Source organism: Narcine bancroftii, chromosome 1 (genome assembly GCF_036971445.1).
Source record: "Narcine bancroftii isolate sNarBan1 chromosome 1, sNarBan1.hap1, whole genome shotgun sequence".
In the NCBI taxonomy this organism is placed as follows: Eukaryota; Metazoa; Chordata; class Chondrichthyes; order Torpediniformes; family Narcinidae; genus Narcine; species Narcine bancroftii.
In genome coordinates this window covers 269,951,781-269,970,879 of record NC_091469.1, presented here as the reverse complement: position 1 = coordinate 269,970,879, position 19,099 = coordinate 269,951,781, and the positions used below count along the sequence as shown (strand labels likewise).

The 19,099-nt window shown below is 43.6% G+C and overlaps 1 protein-coding gene across 4 annotated transcripts in view; it reads right to left on the bottom strand.

Moving 5' to 3' along the window:
- Window positions 1–19,099, bottom strand: part of lsp1a (lymphocyte specific protein 1 a) — a 253,384-nt gene that overhangs the window by 127,418 nt on the left and 106,867 nt on the right. Inside the window, exon 1 of one of the 4 annotated variants that reach the window (XM_069898729.1) lies at window positions 15,741–16,097. The exons of 2 other annotated variants lie outside the window; for them this stretch is intronic. In XM_069898729.1, coding sequence (XP_069754830.1) covers window positions 15,741–15,799 — 59 coding nt within the window. In that variant the 5' untranslated portion in view covers window positions 15,800–16,097. Of the gene's footprint in view, window positions 1–15,740; window positions 16,098–19,099 lie in introns of those variants that run through there. One more of the 4 variants, XM_069898747.1, reaches the window with a different exon arrangement.

Here is a 19,099-nt window from a genome sequence, read left to right as displayed (position 1 = left end):
ACAATAGATGGCTTTACAGTCGGGTATTGTGGCCACCTGAAAGCAGCTTGTGAGAGTGTGGGTGCAATTCAGGAAACATTTTGACTTCACGGTTTTTCTCTCTCAAGTCCTATTCTATCCAATTATCTTTTCCCACCTTCTTTGCAAGATTTTGCTTTTCATGAATGGCACAGATTAGGTATTGAACATGTCCCCATCTTGAAAAGTAAACAGATGATAGTTATAATAAGCAAGTCAAGACAATGGAATGCTCAATCGGTTGGGTAACATCTTGGAGGGAAGCTATGGATTTAACAGTGTTGAATGACCTGAAATTTTAACTGTGTTCCTTTCAATGCAGACATCGGCTTCCCTGCTACATATTCATCATATTTTTTGTTTCTATTTCTGATTTCCAGAATTGAGAGCATTTTGCTTATGCAGTAACATGCTATTCCTTGCATCTGATGAAATGGTGCAGCCGAGATAGGTAAACTGGTTGACCGTTTTGAGTTTTGTGTGCCCGATGGAGATGTGGGGGGGCTGGTAGTCATGGTGGGGAGCTGGCTGATGGAGGACCTCAGTTTTCTTCAGGCTGACTTCCAGGCCAAACATTTTGGCAGTTTCCGCAAAGCAGGACGTCAAGCGCTGAAGAGCTGGCTCTGAATGGGCAACTAAAGCGGCATCATCTGCAAAGAGTAGTTCACGGACAAGTTTCTCTTGTGTCTTGGTGTGAGCTTGCAGGCGCCTCAGATTGAAGAGACTGCCATCCGTGCGGTACCGGATGTAAACAGCGTCTTCATTGTTGGGGTCTTTCATGGCTTGGTTCAGCATCATGCTGAAGAAGATTGAAAAGAGTGTTGGTGCGAGAACACAGCCTTGCTTCACTCCATTGTTAATGGAGAAGGGTTCAGAGAGCTCATTGCTGTATCTGACCCGACCTTGTTGGTTTTCGTGCAGTTGGATAATGAGATAGACAACAGACTCGCCAAGGCAAATAGCGCCTTTGGAAGACTACACAAAAGAGTCTGGAAAAACAACCAACTGAAAAACCTCACAAAGATAAGCGTATACAGAGCCGTTGTCATACCCACACTCCTGTTCGGCTCCGAATCATGGGTCCTCTACCGGCACCACCTACGGCTCCTAGAACGCTTCCACCAGCGTTGTCTCCACTCCATCCTCAACATCCATTGGAGCGCTTTCATCCCTAACGTCGAAGTACTTGAGATGGCAGAGGTCGACAGCATCGAGTCCACGCTGCTGAAGATCCAGCTGCGCTGGATGGGTCACGTCTCCAGAATGGAGGACCATCGCCTTCCCAAGATCGTGTTATATGGCGAGCTCTCCACTGGCCACCGTGACAGAGGTGCACCAAAGAAAAGGTACAAGGACTGCCTAAAGAAATTTCTTGGTGCCTGCCACATTGACCACCGCCAGTGGGCTGATAACGCCTCAAACCGTGCATCTTGGCGCCTCACAGTTTGGCGGGCAGCAACCTCCTTTGAAGAAGACCGCAGAGCCCACCTCACTGACAAAAGGCAAAGGAGGAAAAACCCAACACCCAACCCCAACCAACCAATTTTCCCTTGCAACCGCTGCAATCGTGTCTGCCTGTCCCGCATCGGACTTGTCAGCCACAAACGAGCCTGCAGCTGACGTGGACTTTTTACCCCCTCCATAAATCTTCGTCCGCGAAGCCAAGCCAAAGAACATGCTATTTGTCTGCACAAGTTTGATATTTCCTTTATAATTAGCAATCTAATTTTGTTGACTTTTTCCTTGAACTTATGAATTACAAACTTGGAAACAAAGCTGGAAATCTTGAGCTTTGCTTGGTCTTTGTTAATCATGTTATATTCATGTTTGAAGGAGGAATAAAAAGACACACTTTACGGAACAAGGAACTCACCAAATCATTGGGCAATTCGTGCCAAACTATAGTCACACAGAAGATAGCAGTAACCTGGAAATCTGATTCCCGACTTCACATTGATCACTGGGACATGGAAGTACAAAGCTGTATTCCCCTTGAGAAGATTACTTACAGTCTTAGGAATAGATATAGTATGTCCGTTGAAATTTGGCAACCTTATTTAGATTACTTAAATCCCCAGATTGTATAATTTATTTTGATATTTCTCAATTAGTAGACTCCTTATTAGAAATTTAATACTTTTAAAATGATGCAACTCTGAGATGTCAAACCTTGCTTCTGCTGCTTTTTCATTTCTATTTTCCTTATTTTAATCTCCCTCTATTCCCTGCTGTCTGTCCCCTTTTCTTTCAAATCTGGAAGAGGGACTCTCCTTTTTATTTTTTTTAGATCTTATCAATGTTTTTCTGATTTTATATTCAATGTATTATTATGATATTAATTGAGCCCCTATACTCTGTATTTCTGAAAACATTCCAAAAAGCAGCTCTATCACACATAGAAAAAAATATGCGTGCTCCTAACCTCAGGATTGTAAAGAAAGTTTATTTTTGCTGTCTCTCTGAAGCTTAATCATTACTGCAAGTGAAGAAAAACAGCTACTACTTCTGCACAGCAAGACACAATAATCAATAATGAGGTACCGAGAAAACAATGTTTACCTTCTGCAGTAGAAGCGCAGCTGGGAAGACCCAAGCGAAATGTGCAAGTTGAATCATAGTTTACTGATGAACGATGGGGTCCAAAATGAATGAATTTACAGGCATCTTCTCTGGAGCCTATTATTAATGTGTGGCATGACATTAAATATTTAACATAAAATGGATAAAATATTCAGTTAGCCAAAAGGGTTACACCAGGCATGTTTGAAACTGGGAAATGCTGAACAGTAATTATTCTCCACAAATGGTTCACATTGACTTTCTTGCGTGTTTCAGTGTTGGGAAGCAACTTTGAACAATGGTTCCATGTGCACATTGTTACAAAAGTTGCAATTCCACTGAGGGATCACCTACTCTGAAACACATACAAATGTTTCAGCATTTTAGCTTTTGTTGCAAAGATTCATGTTGTACTGACAAAATCTGGAGATTACAGTGGGGGTGGGGGGGGGGGGGGGAAATCACTGGTTTAATCAGAAAAGTGGGAGAGAATGTTGAGTAAAGCAGCAAGCATAGCTAAAACTTGGATGGTAAAAGTTTTGACTCAGGATGGCACGCAAGCTAAAGGAAGCTGGCCAATACCATAACAAATGGATCAGATCAAAGTTCTCTAGCTCCGTCAAGGCTAGTCATAGAACTATAGAAACAGGAGGATGTCCAACTGGCCCTCATGCCAACATCAACTGAAATTGAGCCTCCAACTCTTGACCATACACTTTTTAGATTACGCAACCAAAATTATTCACTCACGCACTTTTCAAACATGATGAGGGTTTCTGCCTCAGGAAGTGAGTTTTAGGTTCCACTGCTCATTGCGTGAAAAAAAGTATTTACTCAACTCTAATCCTACTAAATTCTGTGCCCGTTTTCTTCTGAACTCTGTCTGAGAAATGTCTTTCCTCCTCACCATATCTTGATCACGTTATTTTTCACACTTCATTTAAAATCTCACCTGATGTCCTGCTCTCCAAAAGAAGAAAATCCCAGCAAGCTTATATCTTCGCATGAATAAAATTTGGCTGCATTCCTGTAAATCTCCTCTGTATAAACTTGTGCTTTTACATGCTACCCATCATGTGTGGTCCAGAACTGTAAACTTCACTTGCTCTGTGGTTTAATTGGAGTTTATGGTCAGTTCTGGCATAACATCACTGCTTTTGCACTGATGAAGTATCCGCTATATCCTCTTAACCCTCAGCTGCTGCTTTCAGGGATCATGCCTCCTCTTCTGAATGGTCCTGAAGTGAATTCTATTTGACATTTTTCTCCCTATCTACCATATACATTAGTGTCATTGTGCAAGACACTTTTCTACCCTAATGTCAAAACCAGTCAACGTACAAACATGAGTATTATTTAAAAATCTGAATCATGGCCAGACCACTGATATCCTCAACAACAAAAAAAGGGGAGGGTCCAGTTACTTATTTCTGTCAATATCCCTCCAATAACTAAAACTTAATTCAACAAAACCGCAGTGAACCATTGCTTTTTGCCAGAGTCAATTTTGCATTGAACTTTCTCTTGGATCCCATGGGCTTCAACTTTAAAAAAAAAATAACTGCAGGGTTTTTACAAAACAATGGCAGGCTGGTCCAGAAGGTTAGAGTGAATTGAATCCAGGGTGAACTATCCAAATGAACACAGAATTAGCTTGATGGTAGAAGACAGAGGGTGGTAATGGGCAGTTGTCGTTCAGATTGGAGGACTGGAATTAGTAATGCACTATGCAGATTAGTGCTGGCTCCACTGTTGTTTGTCATCTATATAAACAATTTGATTGACAATGCAATTAGCATGTTTAATAATTTTGTGAATGGCACCACAACTGATGGGATAACGGACAGGGAAGAAGGTTACAGCAGGATTTCAATAAACTGGGAAAGTGGATCAAAGGATGGAATGCAACTCTGGCAAGTGTTGCACTTTGGTAGATTAAACCAGGGCAGGATTTGCACAGTGAATGATAGGGGCCTAGAATGTGTTGTAGAACAGAAACTTTGGGGTTTAGGTACATCATTCATTAAAATGGTGACATAGTTAAACAGGGTAGTAAAGAAGGGATTTGGCATGCTTGTTTTCATTGGTCAGAGTATTCAGTACAGGAGCAGGGATATCATGTTAATACTGTACAGGATGCTGGAGAGATCACACATGGGGTTTTATGCCCAATTTTTGTCACACAACTCCAGGAAAGAGATCATTAAGCTGAAAAGTGTCCACCAATGATTCATGACATTACTGGGATTAGAAGACTCGAATTATAACCTCAATGGAAACTTGCATTTATCCATCATAATTTTTGTAAAAAAAAAATCAGAAGAAACGTAGATATAAAGTCAATAGTCATAGTCTTTCCCAAGGATAGGGGAATCTAAAACTAGAGAGCACAGATTTCAGGTGAGAGTGGAAAAATATAAATTTAAATTTTTAATTTAGACATACATACAGCACAATAACTGGCCCTTCTGACCCATGAGTCCATGCCGCCCAATTACACCCAAATGACCGACAACTCTGTAGGTTTTGAAGGGTGGGAGGAAACTGAAGCACCCAGAGGGAACCCACACAGACACAGGGAGAACGTACAAACTCCTTACAGACAGAGCTGGATTCGAACCCTGATCGCTGGCACTGTAACAGCATTGCGCTAACCACTATCCTAACCGTGCTGCCCTAAAGGGACCGGAGAAGTGCCACCTTCATTCTGAGGGTAATAGGGAAATGGAATGAGCTGCTAGAAGGGAGAGAGTCAGTGACAACTGAATTGTTACAATCTTATTTAGACAAGTAGATCAATAGGATAGGTTTAGAGGGAGACGAGCTGAATGCAGCCAAATTCGACTTGTTTGGTCAGCATGAACAAGTCAAGCCAAAGGGCTTGTTTCCATCATTTAGAACTCTGTGACTAATTAGCCAAGTCTGACATGGACTTCCTCTTTAATACTCCATATTACATTTCTGAAAGATGATTTAAACCAGCCTCCAGAGTTTTCTCAATATTTTGTTCATGCAGCCTTTAGTATTTTTCTCTCTTAATATTTTCTCTCTATTTTATTCAAGTTTCTCACCATTTAGTAGTGAGGTAAGAAGAAACCTTTTATTTGTTTATAGATTTGAAATTCACCACACTAAGGATGCTCTACTCAAGTTCAAGGCAGAGTTCTGTGATTCTTAAATATCCCATCACCACACCAAATAAAACTGTAATGGGATGAAGTTGAATAGTAACTGAGAAAATACATTAAAAATTTCCTTCCAAAAGTGATCCAATGCTAAACAGGAGGAAAACATATGAAATAAGGGAACAGCCCCATTGCAACATCTGTCACATACAGGGTCAATAGTAGGAAAAATCTTAGTTAATTTATCTTTAGATAAATGTGCTCTATGTACCATCTTGAATTGAATAAGTGAATGATCTGCACAAATGGAAGAGGAATGAGCCAATTTTGCACCCTTGGTCCATATATCCACAGAAAGAATAGTTTATGTCACTCTCCCAAGCATTCTTAATTTTATTCATAGAAACACAATGTATTTTAGAAATTAATCCTATTAAACCCTTCTGATAAGGATTTAACCAAAAAAATAAGTCAATAGATTCTTAAGTACTTGTAGTGTATGGGGATTGGATAACAGAGTAGATAATGCAATGATCACCGATGATCTGATTGAAAGTAACAGGCTTGAAGGTAAGTGTGAAGATTATCAATGGGAAATTATCCTGATGGCTATTTAAAAATCTAATTGTTTGGAGTTCATAATGTGCTATCAGCAGTCTAATTATCCTTTCCCTGCTCCTTTATTCTACCAATAAGTGTAGTTATTGATCATTCTAATGTAACATCCTTCCTTACAACTTCCTCAACCGACTGCCCCTTCTCCTATATTCTCTTTATATATCCACCTAATTTCTGAAACTTCTTGCAGTCATGTATACACTATTAAGCACTTATTTATTGCCATTATTTCCCACCTTCTTCCAAACTCACTTGAGTCCACTTTTTCCCCTTTCAGATTCTCATTTCATTGTCTTTCCTTTGGCTTGGCTTCGCGGACGAAGATTTATGGAGGGGGTAAAAAGTCCACGTCAGCTGCAGGCTCGTTTGTGGCTGACAAGTCCGATGCGGGACAGGCAGACACGATTGCAGCGGTTGCAGGGGAAAATTGGTTGGTTGGGGTTGGGTGTTGGGTTTTTCCTCCTTTGCCTTTTGTCAGTGAGGTAGGCTCTGCGGTCTTCTTCAAAGGAGGTTGCTGCCCGCCAAACTGTGAGGCGCCAAGATGCACGGTTTGAGGCGATATCAGCCCACTGGCGGTGGTCAATGTGGCAGGCACCAAGAGATTTCTTTAGGCAGTCCTTGTACCTTTTCTTTGGTGCACCTCTGTCACGGTGGCCAGTGGAGAGCTCGCCATATAACACGATCTTGGGAAGGCGATGGTCCTCCATTCTGGAGACGTGACCCATCCAGCGCAGCTGGATCTTCAGCAGTGTGGACTCGATGCTGTCGACCTCTGCCATCTCGAGTACTTCGACGTTAAGGATGTAAGCGCTCCAATGGATGTTGAGGATGGAGTGGAGACAACGCTGGTGGAAGCGTTCTAGGAGCCGTAGGTGGTGCCGGTAGAGGACCCATGATTCGGAGCCGAACAGGAGTGTGGGTATGACAACGGCTCTGTATACGCTTATCTTTGTGAGGTTTTTCAGTTGGTTGTTTTTCCAGACTCTTTTGTGTAGTCTTCCAAAGGCGCTATTTGCCTTGGCGAGTCTGTTGTCTATCTCATTGTCGATCCTTGCATCTGATGAAATGGTGCAGCCGAGATAGGTAAACTGGTTGACCGTTTTGAGTTTTGTGTGCCCGATGGAGATGTGGGGGGCTTTGGCAAATACTAGAGCGCATCGGATGTCCCCCAAAGTTCCTCAACATGATTATCCAACTGCACGAAAACCAACAAGGTCGGGTCAGATACAGCAATGAGCTCTCTGAACCCTTCTCCATTAACAATGGCGTGAAGCAAGGCTGTGTTCTCGCACCAACCCTCTTTTCAATCTTCTTCAGCATGATGCTGAACCAAGCCATGAAAGACCCCAACAATGAAGACGCTGTTTACATCGGTACCGCACGGATGGCAGTCTCTTCAATCTGAGGCGCCTGCAAGCTCACACCAAGACACAAGAGAAACTTGTCCGTGAACTACTCTTTGCAGACGATGCCGCTTTAGTTGCCCATTCAGAGCCAGCTCTTCAGCGCTTGACGTCCTGCTTTGCGGAAACTGCCAAAATGTTTGGCCTGGAAGTCAGCCTGAAGAAAACTGAGGTCCTCCATCAGTCAGCTCCCCACCATGATTACCAGCCCCCCCACATCTCCATCGGGCACACAAAACTCAAAACGGTCAACCATTTTACCATTTCATTGTAAAATTAATTTAAACCCTTTTTGCTCCTTCCATCTCTGTACACCATAGCTGCATATGCACTTAGATCTACAAATAAACATGCACAAACATGGGTTATTAAAAACAGAAGATAGCTTTTCTCTTCAAGCTAAATTTGAAGAACCTCCTCATAATATTGAGTTGATCGGTGTGAGAGTTGTTCATTAGATTGGAATTTGAGAGTCCAGCTGATGTTGGTGAGAATATTTGGGCTAAGAACATGATTATCTGTTATAGATTATGTAGAGAATAAGTACATTTTAGGTGCTAGAGCTACATACGTACTAGTTTATAATACCAGTCATACATATCTCCTGACACTTAATTCCATTGATTAATGAAACACACGTTGCTTTGTCATTCTATGCTTTAATTCAGTGCAAATAATTTTAAAACTAAATTTCTCACTTATCACCTTACAAAGTTCTCACCCTTACAAATGGCATGATGACTCCAAATACACCTTGTTGCCCATAAACCTCACTGACAAAAGACAAAGGAGGAAAAACCCAACGCCCAACCCTAACCAACCAATTTTCCCTTGCAACCGCTGCAACCGTGCCTGCCTGTCCCGCACCGGAATTGTCAGTCACCAACGAGCCTGCAGCAGACGTGGACATACCCCTCCATAAATCTTCATCTGCGAAGCCAAGCCAGAGAAAGGAAAAAGAAGACTTAACCTAGATCCTAGAGAATAAAAGTCAATGTTCCACACACCCCCCCCCAATTCAGGGGTAATTGTCACAAACCCATTTCCCTCCTGTACCCATTCTTACCAATAGAAATGGCATACTTTTCACAGTTCGGCGGGCAGCAACCTCCTTTGAAGAAGACCGCAGAGCCCACCTCACTGACAAAAGACAAAGGAGGAAAAACCCAACACCCAACCCCAACCAACCAATTTTCCCCTGCAACCGCTGCAACCGTGTCGGCCTGTCCCGCATCGGACTTGTCAGCCACAATCGAGCCTACAGCTGATGTGGACCTTTACCCCCTCCATAAATCTTCGTCCGCAAAGCCAAGCCAAAGAAGAACATTATGGAGGAGTGGGTTACTTTGCTCACTAGTTTAGATGCAAAGTCCCCAACTGCTGCCACAGATTGGACCAGCTAACTGATAATATAACAACGTAAATGCATTGTGCTCCACCTGGTCCAGTTCAAAACTGGTTAGCTGATATTGTCAAAAGGTGGTCAGGAACCATTTAAATCAATTTGTTTGGATCTCACATTGAGTCACAAGCACAAAAAGATTGAATTACATCAGACCAAGTTAAAAGCAAGTGAGGTTCCAGTTAATACCACCCAAGGGGCTTTTCATTCAATCCATGGCTGTGATAAGGAATGTTATGCAAAGCTATTAACATCTCGTTGAAATGATGCTGATCCTGAGTCTTGAAATGGATTTCCAGGAAGTCTCTCATTCTGCTGATAGACTTAAGTGTCTGGCATGGCAGAACATCACAGGCAAGACGTACAGAGCTGTTTACTCCAGGTCTTTTATAGGTTTACCCTCCTGCAGTTTTCATAGGGCAGGAATTAACATTTTCTTTTCCATTCATTACACTGGCCTCTTTTGTTCAATTATCACCATGAAGTCTATGCATCAAGAGTTTCTAAAACTAATGTGATTAGCATTTATTTGATGCTGTGAAATAGCTTTTAAAGCCAACAAACCTGATTTGCTTTTCGATGAAACACCATTGTCAACTGTTTTTTTTTTCTCTAGTGCCGCCACACAGAGAGACTCGGGATGGATTTAACGAAAACCTGAGAAGTCGATGTTAATGCCATCTGGTTGGTTGGAGGATGCTCAGACAGAATACAAAGTGTTGTCCCTCCAGTTTGCGGGTAGCCTCGGATTGGCAGTGCATGAAGCCAGGGATGGACACATTGGTGTGGAATTGAAATAGTTGGCCACTGGAGGGTCCCTGCTATTGTAGTGGTCAGATCGAAAGCACTCAATGAAACAGATGGAAGCTGTTGTCGTATTAATGCTCTCCATTATGAGTCATTTTAAAAAAGCCATCAACAACTTAAAACAAACACATCAACAGCTTGTGTGTTTTGGGAAATGTTATGACTTTGGAAAACACTTCTTACTTCTGCTGCATAGGGTTACGAATAAGCACATGAAAACAAGAGCTAAATGGGGAGTAAAACCTATTCCACGCCTGTAAAGTGGCTCTATCTCAGCTGCAAAACAAGCTCAATCGCTTCATTAAAACCATCAGCTTTCCTTGAGGCCCGACTTAATGAAAAGGTGAGAACAATGTCAATTTAATTGAATTACAAAGCATTTTTCACAGCCACAGCAGACCTTAATATAGCCCATCATTTGCTGACAAGTGTTTTTTTTTAATTTGAGGACATGGGAGTTATTGTTAAACAAACAAGCCATAGCTTATTCTGTTCCTTTCAGCTCTACCTTGCCAATACTATATGTCTCACTTCCAACTGAAGATCTTTGCCTATTGCTGTAACACTGGATTAATTATTTGCTGCCACAACTATCTATTGAAGACATCCATGCAAGGAGCTGCCTCAGGAAGGAAGGCAACTAACATCATCATGGATCCCCACCTGGTCACAGCCTCTTCCCTCTGCTACCTTTGGAGAGAAGGTACAGAAGCCTGATGACCAGCATCTCTCAGCTCAAGAACAGTTTCTTTCCAAAAGCTAGTTAAACAGGAGAGTCTGCAGATGCTGGGTTGAAAGCAATACCCAGAAGTGCTAGAGCACACATGTCAAACTCTGGCCCGCGGGCCAAATTTGGCCGCGATATAATTATATTTGGCCCGCAAGATCATTTCAAAAATGTATTAGAGGTGGCCCGCCCTGCAGCGAGAGCCGATGCTGTTTTTTGGTAATGTCACCCCCACCATCCTCCCCCTTCATTGCACATCCTTCCCCATTGTAACACGAGAAACTGTAACACGAGAAATCTGTCGATGTCATCAGCCAGCAAGCCAGTTGGAAGGCTCCCCGCACAACCAGTCACTTCTCCCACCTGTCGAGCGGTGTGGCGGATTGGCGAGCGCCTGTGATTTCCAGTCGGCGTGATGGGCATGGCCCCCGGGCAGCACGAGCCCCGCGCGACTGGCACCGGATGGCCCTTCCACAGCGCGAGTGCACTTTTCCCGGTCGCCACGGCCTTCAGCGCTTGCACCCGCGCAGACCCCAGGGACGGCTGGTTCAGCCCTGCACGTGAAGAGAGAGATGGTGGCTGTCCGCAAAGGCTGATCGGCAGCGCGCTGGGCCTGAGTGGGTGGGTAAGCAGGGGTGGGCAGAGGGTGTAGGTGAGGAGTAATGGGCAGGGGAAGTTATGGTGGTGCGAGGGGCAGTTAGAGGGAGGGATGAGTAGAAGGAGGGGTGGATAGGGAAGAGGTAAAAGAGGAGGGGCAGGGCGAGTAGGGGAGGGGTGATTAGAGGGTGAGAGACGGGTAGAGGGAGGAACAGGTTGAGGGGAGAGACAGTAGAGGGGCGTGTATAGGATGGGGTGGGTAGAGGCAGAGCAAATGGAGTGAGGGGTGAGTAGAGGTTGGGTAAAGGACTGGTCAGGTAGAGGGATGGTGGGTCGAGGGTGAATAGAGGCTTAGAGCCTGAGGAGTGAGCAGGAAATGCTGAGTCCTGATGCAGGCCAAAATGGACACAGCCTGTGAATGCTGACTACATCTCCACAGGGACCAAATGTTTCCCTTAGGTCAAAGGGTGAACTTGAGCTACCTACTCCTGACCTGTAACATTATCCTCCTAAAGTTATATCCTAAAGTTTAACATTACATATGTTGAAAGAAGAGAAAACATGCAGATGTTGTTGAAAATTTTCAATAAATATTTAGTTCGGCCCTTGACTTAGTCCAAGTTTTTAATTTTGGCCCTCCGTGAATTTGAGTTTGACACCCCTGTGCTAGAGAAACCCACCAAGTCATGCAGTATTGATACAGAGTACAAAACAAGCAGGCGCAAGTTAAAAGGTGTGGGGAGGGTGGAAAAGAGAAGAGGAGAGAGGAAGGGACATGGGGAGGAACCAAGGCTAATGGTTAATAGATCATAGGTGGTTGAAGAGAAAAGTAACAATGGGGAGATGGCAGCTCTCTGATAGATGCTATGGGGACCTTGAGTAAAGGAGACAGAGAGTGAGCTAGAGGAAAGGAGACAGAGAGTGATAGATAGACAGAGAGTGATAGATAGACAGAGAGGGAGAGAGGGAGAGAGGGAGAGAGGGAGAGAGGGAGAGAGGGAGAGAGGGAGAGAGGGAGAGAGGGAGAGAGGGAGAGAGGGAGAGAGGGAGAGAGGGAGAGAGGGAGAGAGGGAGAGAGGGAGAGAGGGAGAGAGGGAGAGAGGGAGAGAGGGAGAGAGGGAGAGAGGGAGAGAGGGAGAGAGGGAGAGAGGGAGAGAGGGAGAGAGGGAGAGAGGGAGAGAGGGAGAGAGGGAGAGAGGGAGAGAGGGAGAGAGGGAGAGAGGGAGAGAGGGAGAGAGGGAGAGAGGGAGAGAGGGAGAGAGGGAGAGAGGGAGAGAGGGAGAGAGTGTGACACTCAGGGGAGAAGTTTAATGAAAATTGGAGGTCAGTATTAATGCATCTGGTTGGAGAATACCCAGACAGAATATGAGGTGTTGTTCCTCCAACTTGTGGGTACCCTTGGTTAGGCAGTGCATGCCAGGAATGTTGGTGTGGGAATGGAGTGTGGAAGTGGAAATGAAGTGGTTAGCCATCGGAGGGTCCTTGCTATTGTACTGGGCAGAGCTGAGGTATTATCAAAACAATCTTCCAGTCTGCTTCCGATCCCACCAATGTAAAAGAGGCCACAACAGAGGCACTGGATACAGTAGATAACCTTGAAGATTCACAAGGTTATCTTGATTCTTTCACTTGGAAGATTATTTCACTTGGAAGGACTCTTTAGGGCCCCAAATGGTGGTGAGGGACATGGTATGGGCTGGTGTAGCATTTCTTGTGGGCACGGGGGTAGGTAACGAGGTGGCAATTACTGGGAAGGGATGAGTGGATAAGGGAAACCCAGAGGGAGCAGTTTCTATGATGAGGAGAGGGGAGGGGAAGACATGTCTGGTGGTGGGATCATGTGTAGGTGGCAGAAAATGGGAGGCTGATGGGGTGGTAGTTGAGGAGAAGGGGAATCCTATCCTTGTTGCATCTTGGGGCGGAGAAGGCCAGGGGAGATGTGTGGGAAATGGAGGAGATGTAGGTAAGGACTGATTTAATGCCGCGTTATTTGAAGGAGGACAACTCGGATGCTTCAGGATGGATGACCTCATCCTGGGAGCAGATGCAAAGGAGATGGAGGAATCAAGAGAAATCAATTGAATCCCACAAGAGATAAGGCGTGAAGAGGTGTAGTCAAGATAACTGTGAGAGAGGGTCAATTTGTAGAAAATATCTGCAGAGAATTTGTCTCCTGAGACAGGGACAGATAGATTGAGAAAGAAGAGAGCATTGCCAGAGAGGCCCAAGTGAATTTGAGGTTGGGTTGAAAGTTAACAGCAAAAAAGATGAGGTTCACAAGCTCATCATGTTTCTTAATAGGGTTCAGTTCAAGGGGTAAGTAAGGGAACTGTCACTTGGCCTCAGCAAAGTAGGGGTCAGTGCACCGCACCACAACAGCACCACCCTCGTTTGCGGGTTTTGATGGTGAGGTTAGGATTGATGAGCAGAGTGTGTATGGGGAGGGTGTGTTCTGAGGAAATAAGATTAGAATAAATGAGGGAAGTGGTGAAGTCTAGATGGTTAATATCCCGTGAACAGTTGGAAATAAAAAAAGATCCAGAGTGAGGTGTCCAAGAGGAGGAAGGAGGCTTAAGGTGAGAGAAGCAGTCCTCAGTGGGGCAGGGTGGAGAATCCTGGTGGAAGTAGTAGGCAGGTCGACAGCGGAAGAATTTGGCATCATGGCATGTGCGGAACTCTTTGATGTGTGAGTGACGGGGGATGAAGGTGTAGCCTCCTCCCCCCCAAGTGCTGTATCTCAGAGGGAAGATTGGAGGGGATGGTAAAGACCCAGCGGGAGGAGGTGGGGGGGGTTGTTGAGTGGGGAAGAAGAGTCGGGGATGGATGTACCTTCCCTTGTTACATTAATCGTGGACTGGTCTGACACAACAAAAGGACAATCAGCACGATTTCAAACTCATTAATTTTTCTTGAAATAGAATAACTGTGAATACTTATCATCTCTAATTTGTACTATCGTCTCCTTTTAACATATACTATTGAAGTTTTTTTAATGAATTGGACTGTTCAGCAAATAAGAATCTTGGTGCATATGTACAATATATGACAACAAACATCATTGTGACATGTCTCTGTGAGATTGGCAACCCTGACCAACGTAGAAATCAACAGTATTTACCTATTGCTCCCAACTGTTAAAAAAAAACCATGGATCAAAAATTAAATCTGATTATTCTACTTCAAAACCTGTGTTCCAAGGTTGAAATTAGGCAGGATTTTTTAAAAATCATTTGCATTCTCTGAAAATCTGTCAGGTGGATGGGGTACATGGACATCACCTTTGTAATGTATTAAGGGGGACAAATTATTTGATTAAAGGAATCTGGGGGGTGGGGGAAAGAAGTCTCCTTTTGGACGGCGAATCCTGGGAACACGGTCTGAAAATTAGACCCACATCCTCCAGGAACGAAGTTAAGAAACACTACTGACATAAGCATGAGAAAGGCCTGTATCTCTGCTCCACTGTTAGAAAAAGGTTACTTAGATTGAAAACTAATTTACCAAAAGATATTAAAGTAAAATGCAAAGAAAGGTTTTAAGTAGTTGAGTTGTACATTGGTATGATCTAAATGAATAAGAAAACAGATGGTCTGGTGTTTTTTTTAATGATGTGGATTCATTGCGATCCATCAAGGCACAAATGACAAACCAGTTGTCAGTTGGTATCTTCAAACTGACAATAACCCACACATCATATGAAATCTATTAGATTAATTGATCAACATCAACAAATCAAAGCCTAAATTATAAGTTGATAAGCAAGGAGGAGAGACAGGGAAGTAGAAGATCCGAGAAGAGAGCAAGAAAATGGGGGGAAAGTGGAACAGGGAAGTGAAAAGAGAGAAAAGTGGACCGAGGATTACAGCCAACAAGATTTATAAATGGGGGGGGGGGGGAGATAAAAAAACACAGTGGAGTGCTTTTTCAGACACATTTCCATCCAGAGTATTGGCTTAATGAAGGTCCATCAAATATCAAACGAGATCATCACAAGTTCTATCAAGCGCTTTAAAGTGCTAACTTAATTTTAACGAGTTTAAATTAATTGTGGGCCTTAAGTTCGGATCTTCTAAAACTGTTTGAAGCCGAAGTGCTAAAGATCCAACAATCGCAATAAACGTTCCACCGTTGAAAGAAAGGCAGGATCGACGCGACCCCGGGTTATAGCGCTTGAGCAACAGGAAAAAGCAGAAATAAATCCCTGGAACTTTGAACAAGCCCCTTTTATTTTCATGCAAAGCAAACTCCACACTAGATAGCGCAGGTTTGCTTGACCAGCACTCGTTAAAATGCGGCGAATTTTTACAATCCACTGAAAGCCTATCTAGATACAATCCAGTCTGGTAAAGTAAGCCGCAGGACACAAAACTGAGCAAATAATTAACTCCCAATTCACTGAGTGTATAACATGCATCTCAAATGCTCCATTCACAATTCTAACCAGGGAAGAAAGCAATAAATCTTGCAAGCGTATGTTCACTTACCGTAAGAGGTTTTTTAAACCCTCCTTGCTAGATCCACTCCTGAAGACTGCACTGGTCATGTCCTTCACTGTAAATCATGGAACCACAAAACAAAAGAAGAATTCTTCCCCTTGTTTCTTGATTAAAGTAGATGTGTCTCCTCTTGTACCGTGGCTGTTGGCTTAAAAGTTCAACGGATACCCTTCCTTTCAAAGAAAAATTGCAGGGTTCCTATTGTTGGGTGATGTTTTCTCCTTGGATTTTCTCGTGCAAACTGCAGTGTTAATCCCTTCAGCTCTCTGTGCAGTCCCGCAGTCAGAGCGGCTCAGTGACTCCACACTCGCTCATACTGCATGTGTTTCTCATTCAGCACTGCTAACATCGCTTCCCTCCCTCCCTTCACCCAAATCCACACACTCCAGAGGCCATGTGACCTTCCTGAAGGAAAGGGAGAGAGAGAAAAACTCGGGCAATACCACATTCCACCTAATATTGGGACAAAGGAAACTGGGTCTGATTTCACTCCTCCGAAATTAACCTTCTGACACTGGCTTTCTGAATGTTTCTTTTAGATCTGACCGTATTCTGTCAAATGCAGGAGGGGCATCATGAAAAAAAAAGTTTTGTGCAGTCATTTGTGATGAACTGGAATGTTACCTGCAAAGGTACTGAAAAGAAATACAATAGTATCTTTGAAAAGGCGATTAGATTTTAAAAAAACACTCAAGAGGGCTGCTGTGAAAGTGCAGGGGAGTGGGTCAAACTGGATAGTCTTTCAAAAAAAATTAACACAGACATCATGGGCTGTGGCCTCTTCTGTATGCTTCCATGATTTAAGGGGGGGAAAAAAGGTTCATTCGTTTCTATTTAAAATGTAATTTATTTTGAGCTGATTCTCTCTTGATAATAATCCAGGAATCATTTCACTCAGAGTATTTGTGGCGTTCATCTTGGGGGAGGGGAGAATGAGATCCAGGTACCATCATTTTTCAGCCTACACCAATATGATAGATATCTCTCAAACATACAGCATGGTAACAGGCCATTTCAGCCCACAAGTCTGTGCTGTCCAATTTACACTCAATTAACCTTCACCCCCCCCCCCAGTACGTTTTGAATATTGGAAGGGAACAAGACCCCCCCCCCAGTACGTTTTGAATATTGGAAGGGAACAAGACCCCCCCCCCCCCCCCCAGGGAAAACCCATGCAAACATAAGGAGAACATACAAGCTCTTTACAGACAGCACAGGATTCAAACCCCTGTCCCGATTGTTGGAGCCATAAAGGTGTTGTGCTAGACACTACACCAACCATGTCCTCTCTGTCCACCATTCCCCTTTCTCTCTGCAACTTAAAAATGTCTTTCCAATTTCTATTTAGGAAATAGAAATGAGAAAAACAAGATTATGAGAGGCATAGATAAGGTAGACAGCCAGTGCCTTTTTCCAAGGGCAGGAGTAGCAAACACCAGAGGACATTTCTACAAAGTGAAGGGAGGTAAGTTTAGGGAAGAGATCAGTGGTAGTTTTTTTATATGGAGAGTTGTGGGTGCCTGGTATGCCTTACCAGGAGTGATGGTGGAGGCTGAAACATTAGGGGCATAATACCTGGAACACCTGGGCAGTAAAGATGCATTCATCAGGACACTCTTTATCTACTACAGTTTGGCATTTAACACCATCATCTCCTCAAAAGTGATCAGCAAACTCCAAGACCTGGAACTCAACACTCCGCTGTGCAATTGGATTATGGATTTCCTCACCTCCAGACCACAATCATTGAGGATTGGTAAGTACATCTTCTCCACAATCTCCATCAGTACAGGAGCATCACAGGGCTGCATTCGTAGCCCCCTGCTTGACTCACTTTATAATTACAACGGTGTGGCTCAGTATGACAATAACACCATCTATACATTTGACGATGATACCACGGAAGAGAGTTGCATAAAGAAAAGTGTTAGTATACAGCAGGGAGACTGAAAAATTGGCTGAATGGTGCAATATCACCAGACTTGCACACAATGTCACAATTACTTCAGGAAGGGAAAGCCAGAGGTATACAATCCAGCGATCATTGGGGGCTCAGAGAGGGGGGAGGTGGGGGGGGAGAGGGTGAGCAAATTTAAGTACTTGGGAGTCACTATCTCAGGGGATCTTTCCTGGACCCTGGCATCAAGTAGAAAGCACGCCAGTGCCTCTACTTTCCCAGGAGTTAACTAAGGTTTGGTATGATATCAGAAACCATGGCAAATTTCTACGGAAGTGTGGTGGAAAGTGTGCTGACCGGCTGCATCATTGTCTGGTATGGGAACACCAATACCCCTGAGCATAAAGTCCTCAAAAAGGTAGTGGCCAGGACATGACAGGCAAACCACTTCCCACTATTGAGAACCTCGACAGGAAACACTGGCGTCGGAGAGCAGCAGCAATTATCAAAGATCCACACCACCAAATGCACACTCTGCTCTCACTGCTGCCATTAGGAAAGAAGTATAGGTGCCTCAAGATCACGCCACCAATTTCGGAAAAAGCTGCTACCCCTCCACCATCAAGGACAAACTCAATCAGGGACACATTTAAGCACTCTTAACCATATAACCATATAACAATTTACGGAGCGGAAACAGGCCATGTTGGCCTTTCGAGTCCGCACCGGTTCACTGATTTTGTGCACCATCTGGAAATTGTTAACTTGGGGGCATCAAAGGCTGCAAGCTGGTATGAAATCTTACTTGTGTTCTTTTTTGAATTTTTATTCTCTCTGTATTTCACAGTCAGTTTGTTTACATTCATTATCTGTTTACAATTCTTTACTTGTTTACATGTATACTCTGTGCATAGTTATTTTGTACTACCAATAAGTGGTAATCCTGCAGAAAAAAAGAATCTCAGGGTTGTATGTGATGTCATGTATCTATTCTGACAATAAATCTGAAATTTGAAATATGAATCTGATTTAAGAGACTTAAAGGCACATGAATGAAAGAAAGATAAAAGATAGGAAGGGCTTTTTTTTGTTAGGAATATATAGGTCAGCACAGCATTAAGGATGAAGGGCCTGTGCTTTGCTGTAGTGCTCTTTTGTCAAAAGGGAATACTTGGCAATTTTCCACATTTTGATGGGCAGAAGTCAGAGTTGTAATTGTAGAGAAACTGTTTGGCACGGATTGCAGTGAGTTCTGGAGAAGAGGTCTTCAGTGAGATTGACCTCAGTGATGGTGGGGATCTTAGGAGGAAATGGAGGTGGGCCATCTCTTCAGGCTGCACATGGTGGCAAATGCATCAACCTTTCCTTGAGTACCTAGGTATTGTCCCATTGATAAGGATGGGAATGCAAATATAAACCTCTGCCTCCCTTTATCTGTTTAATGTTCCAT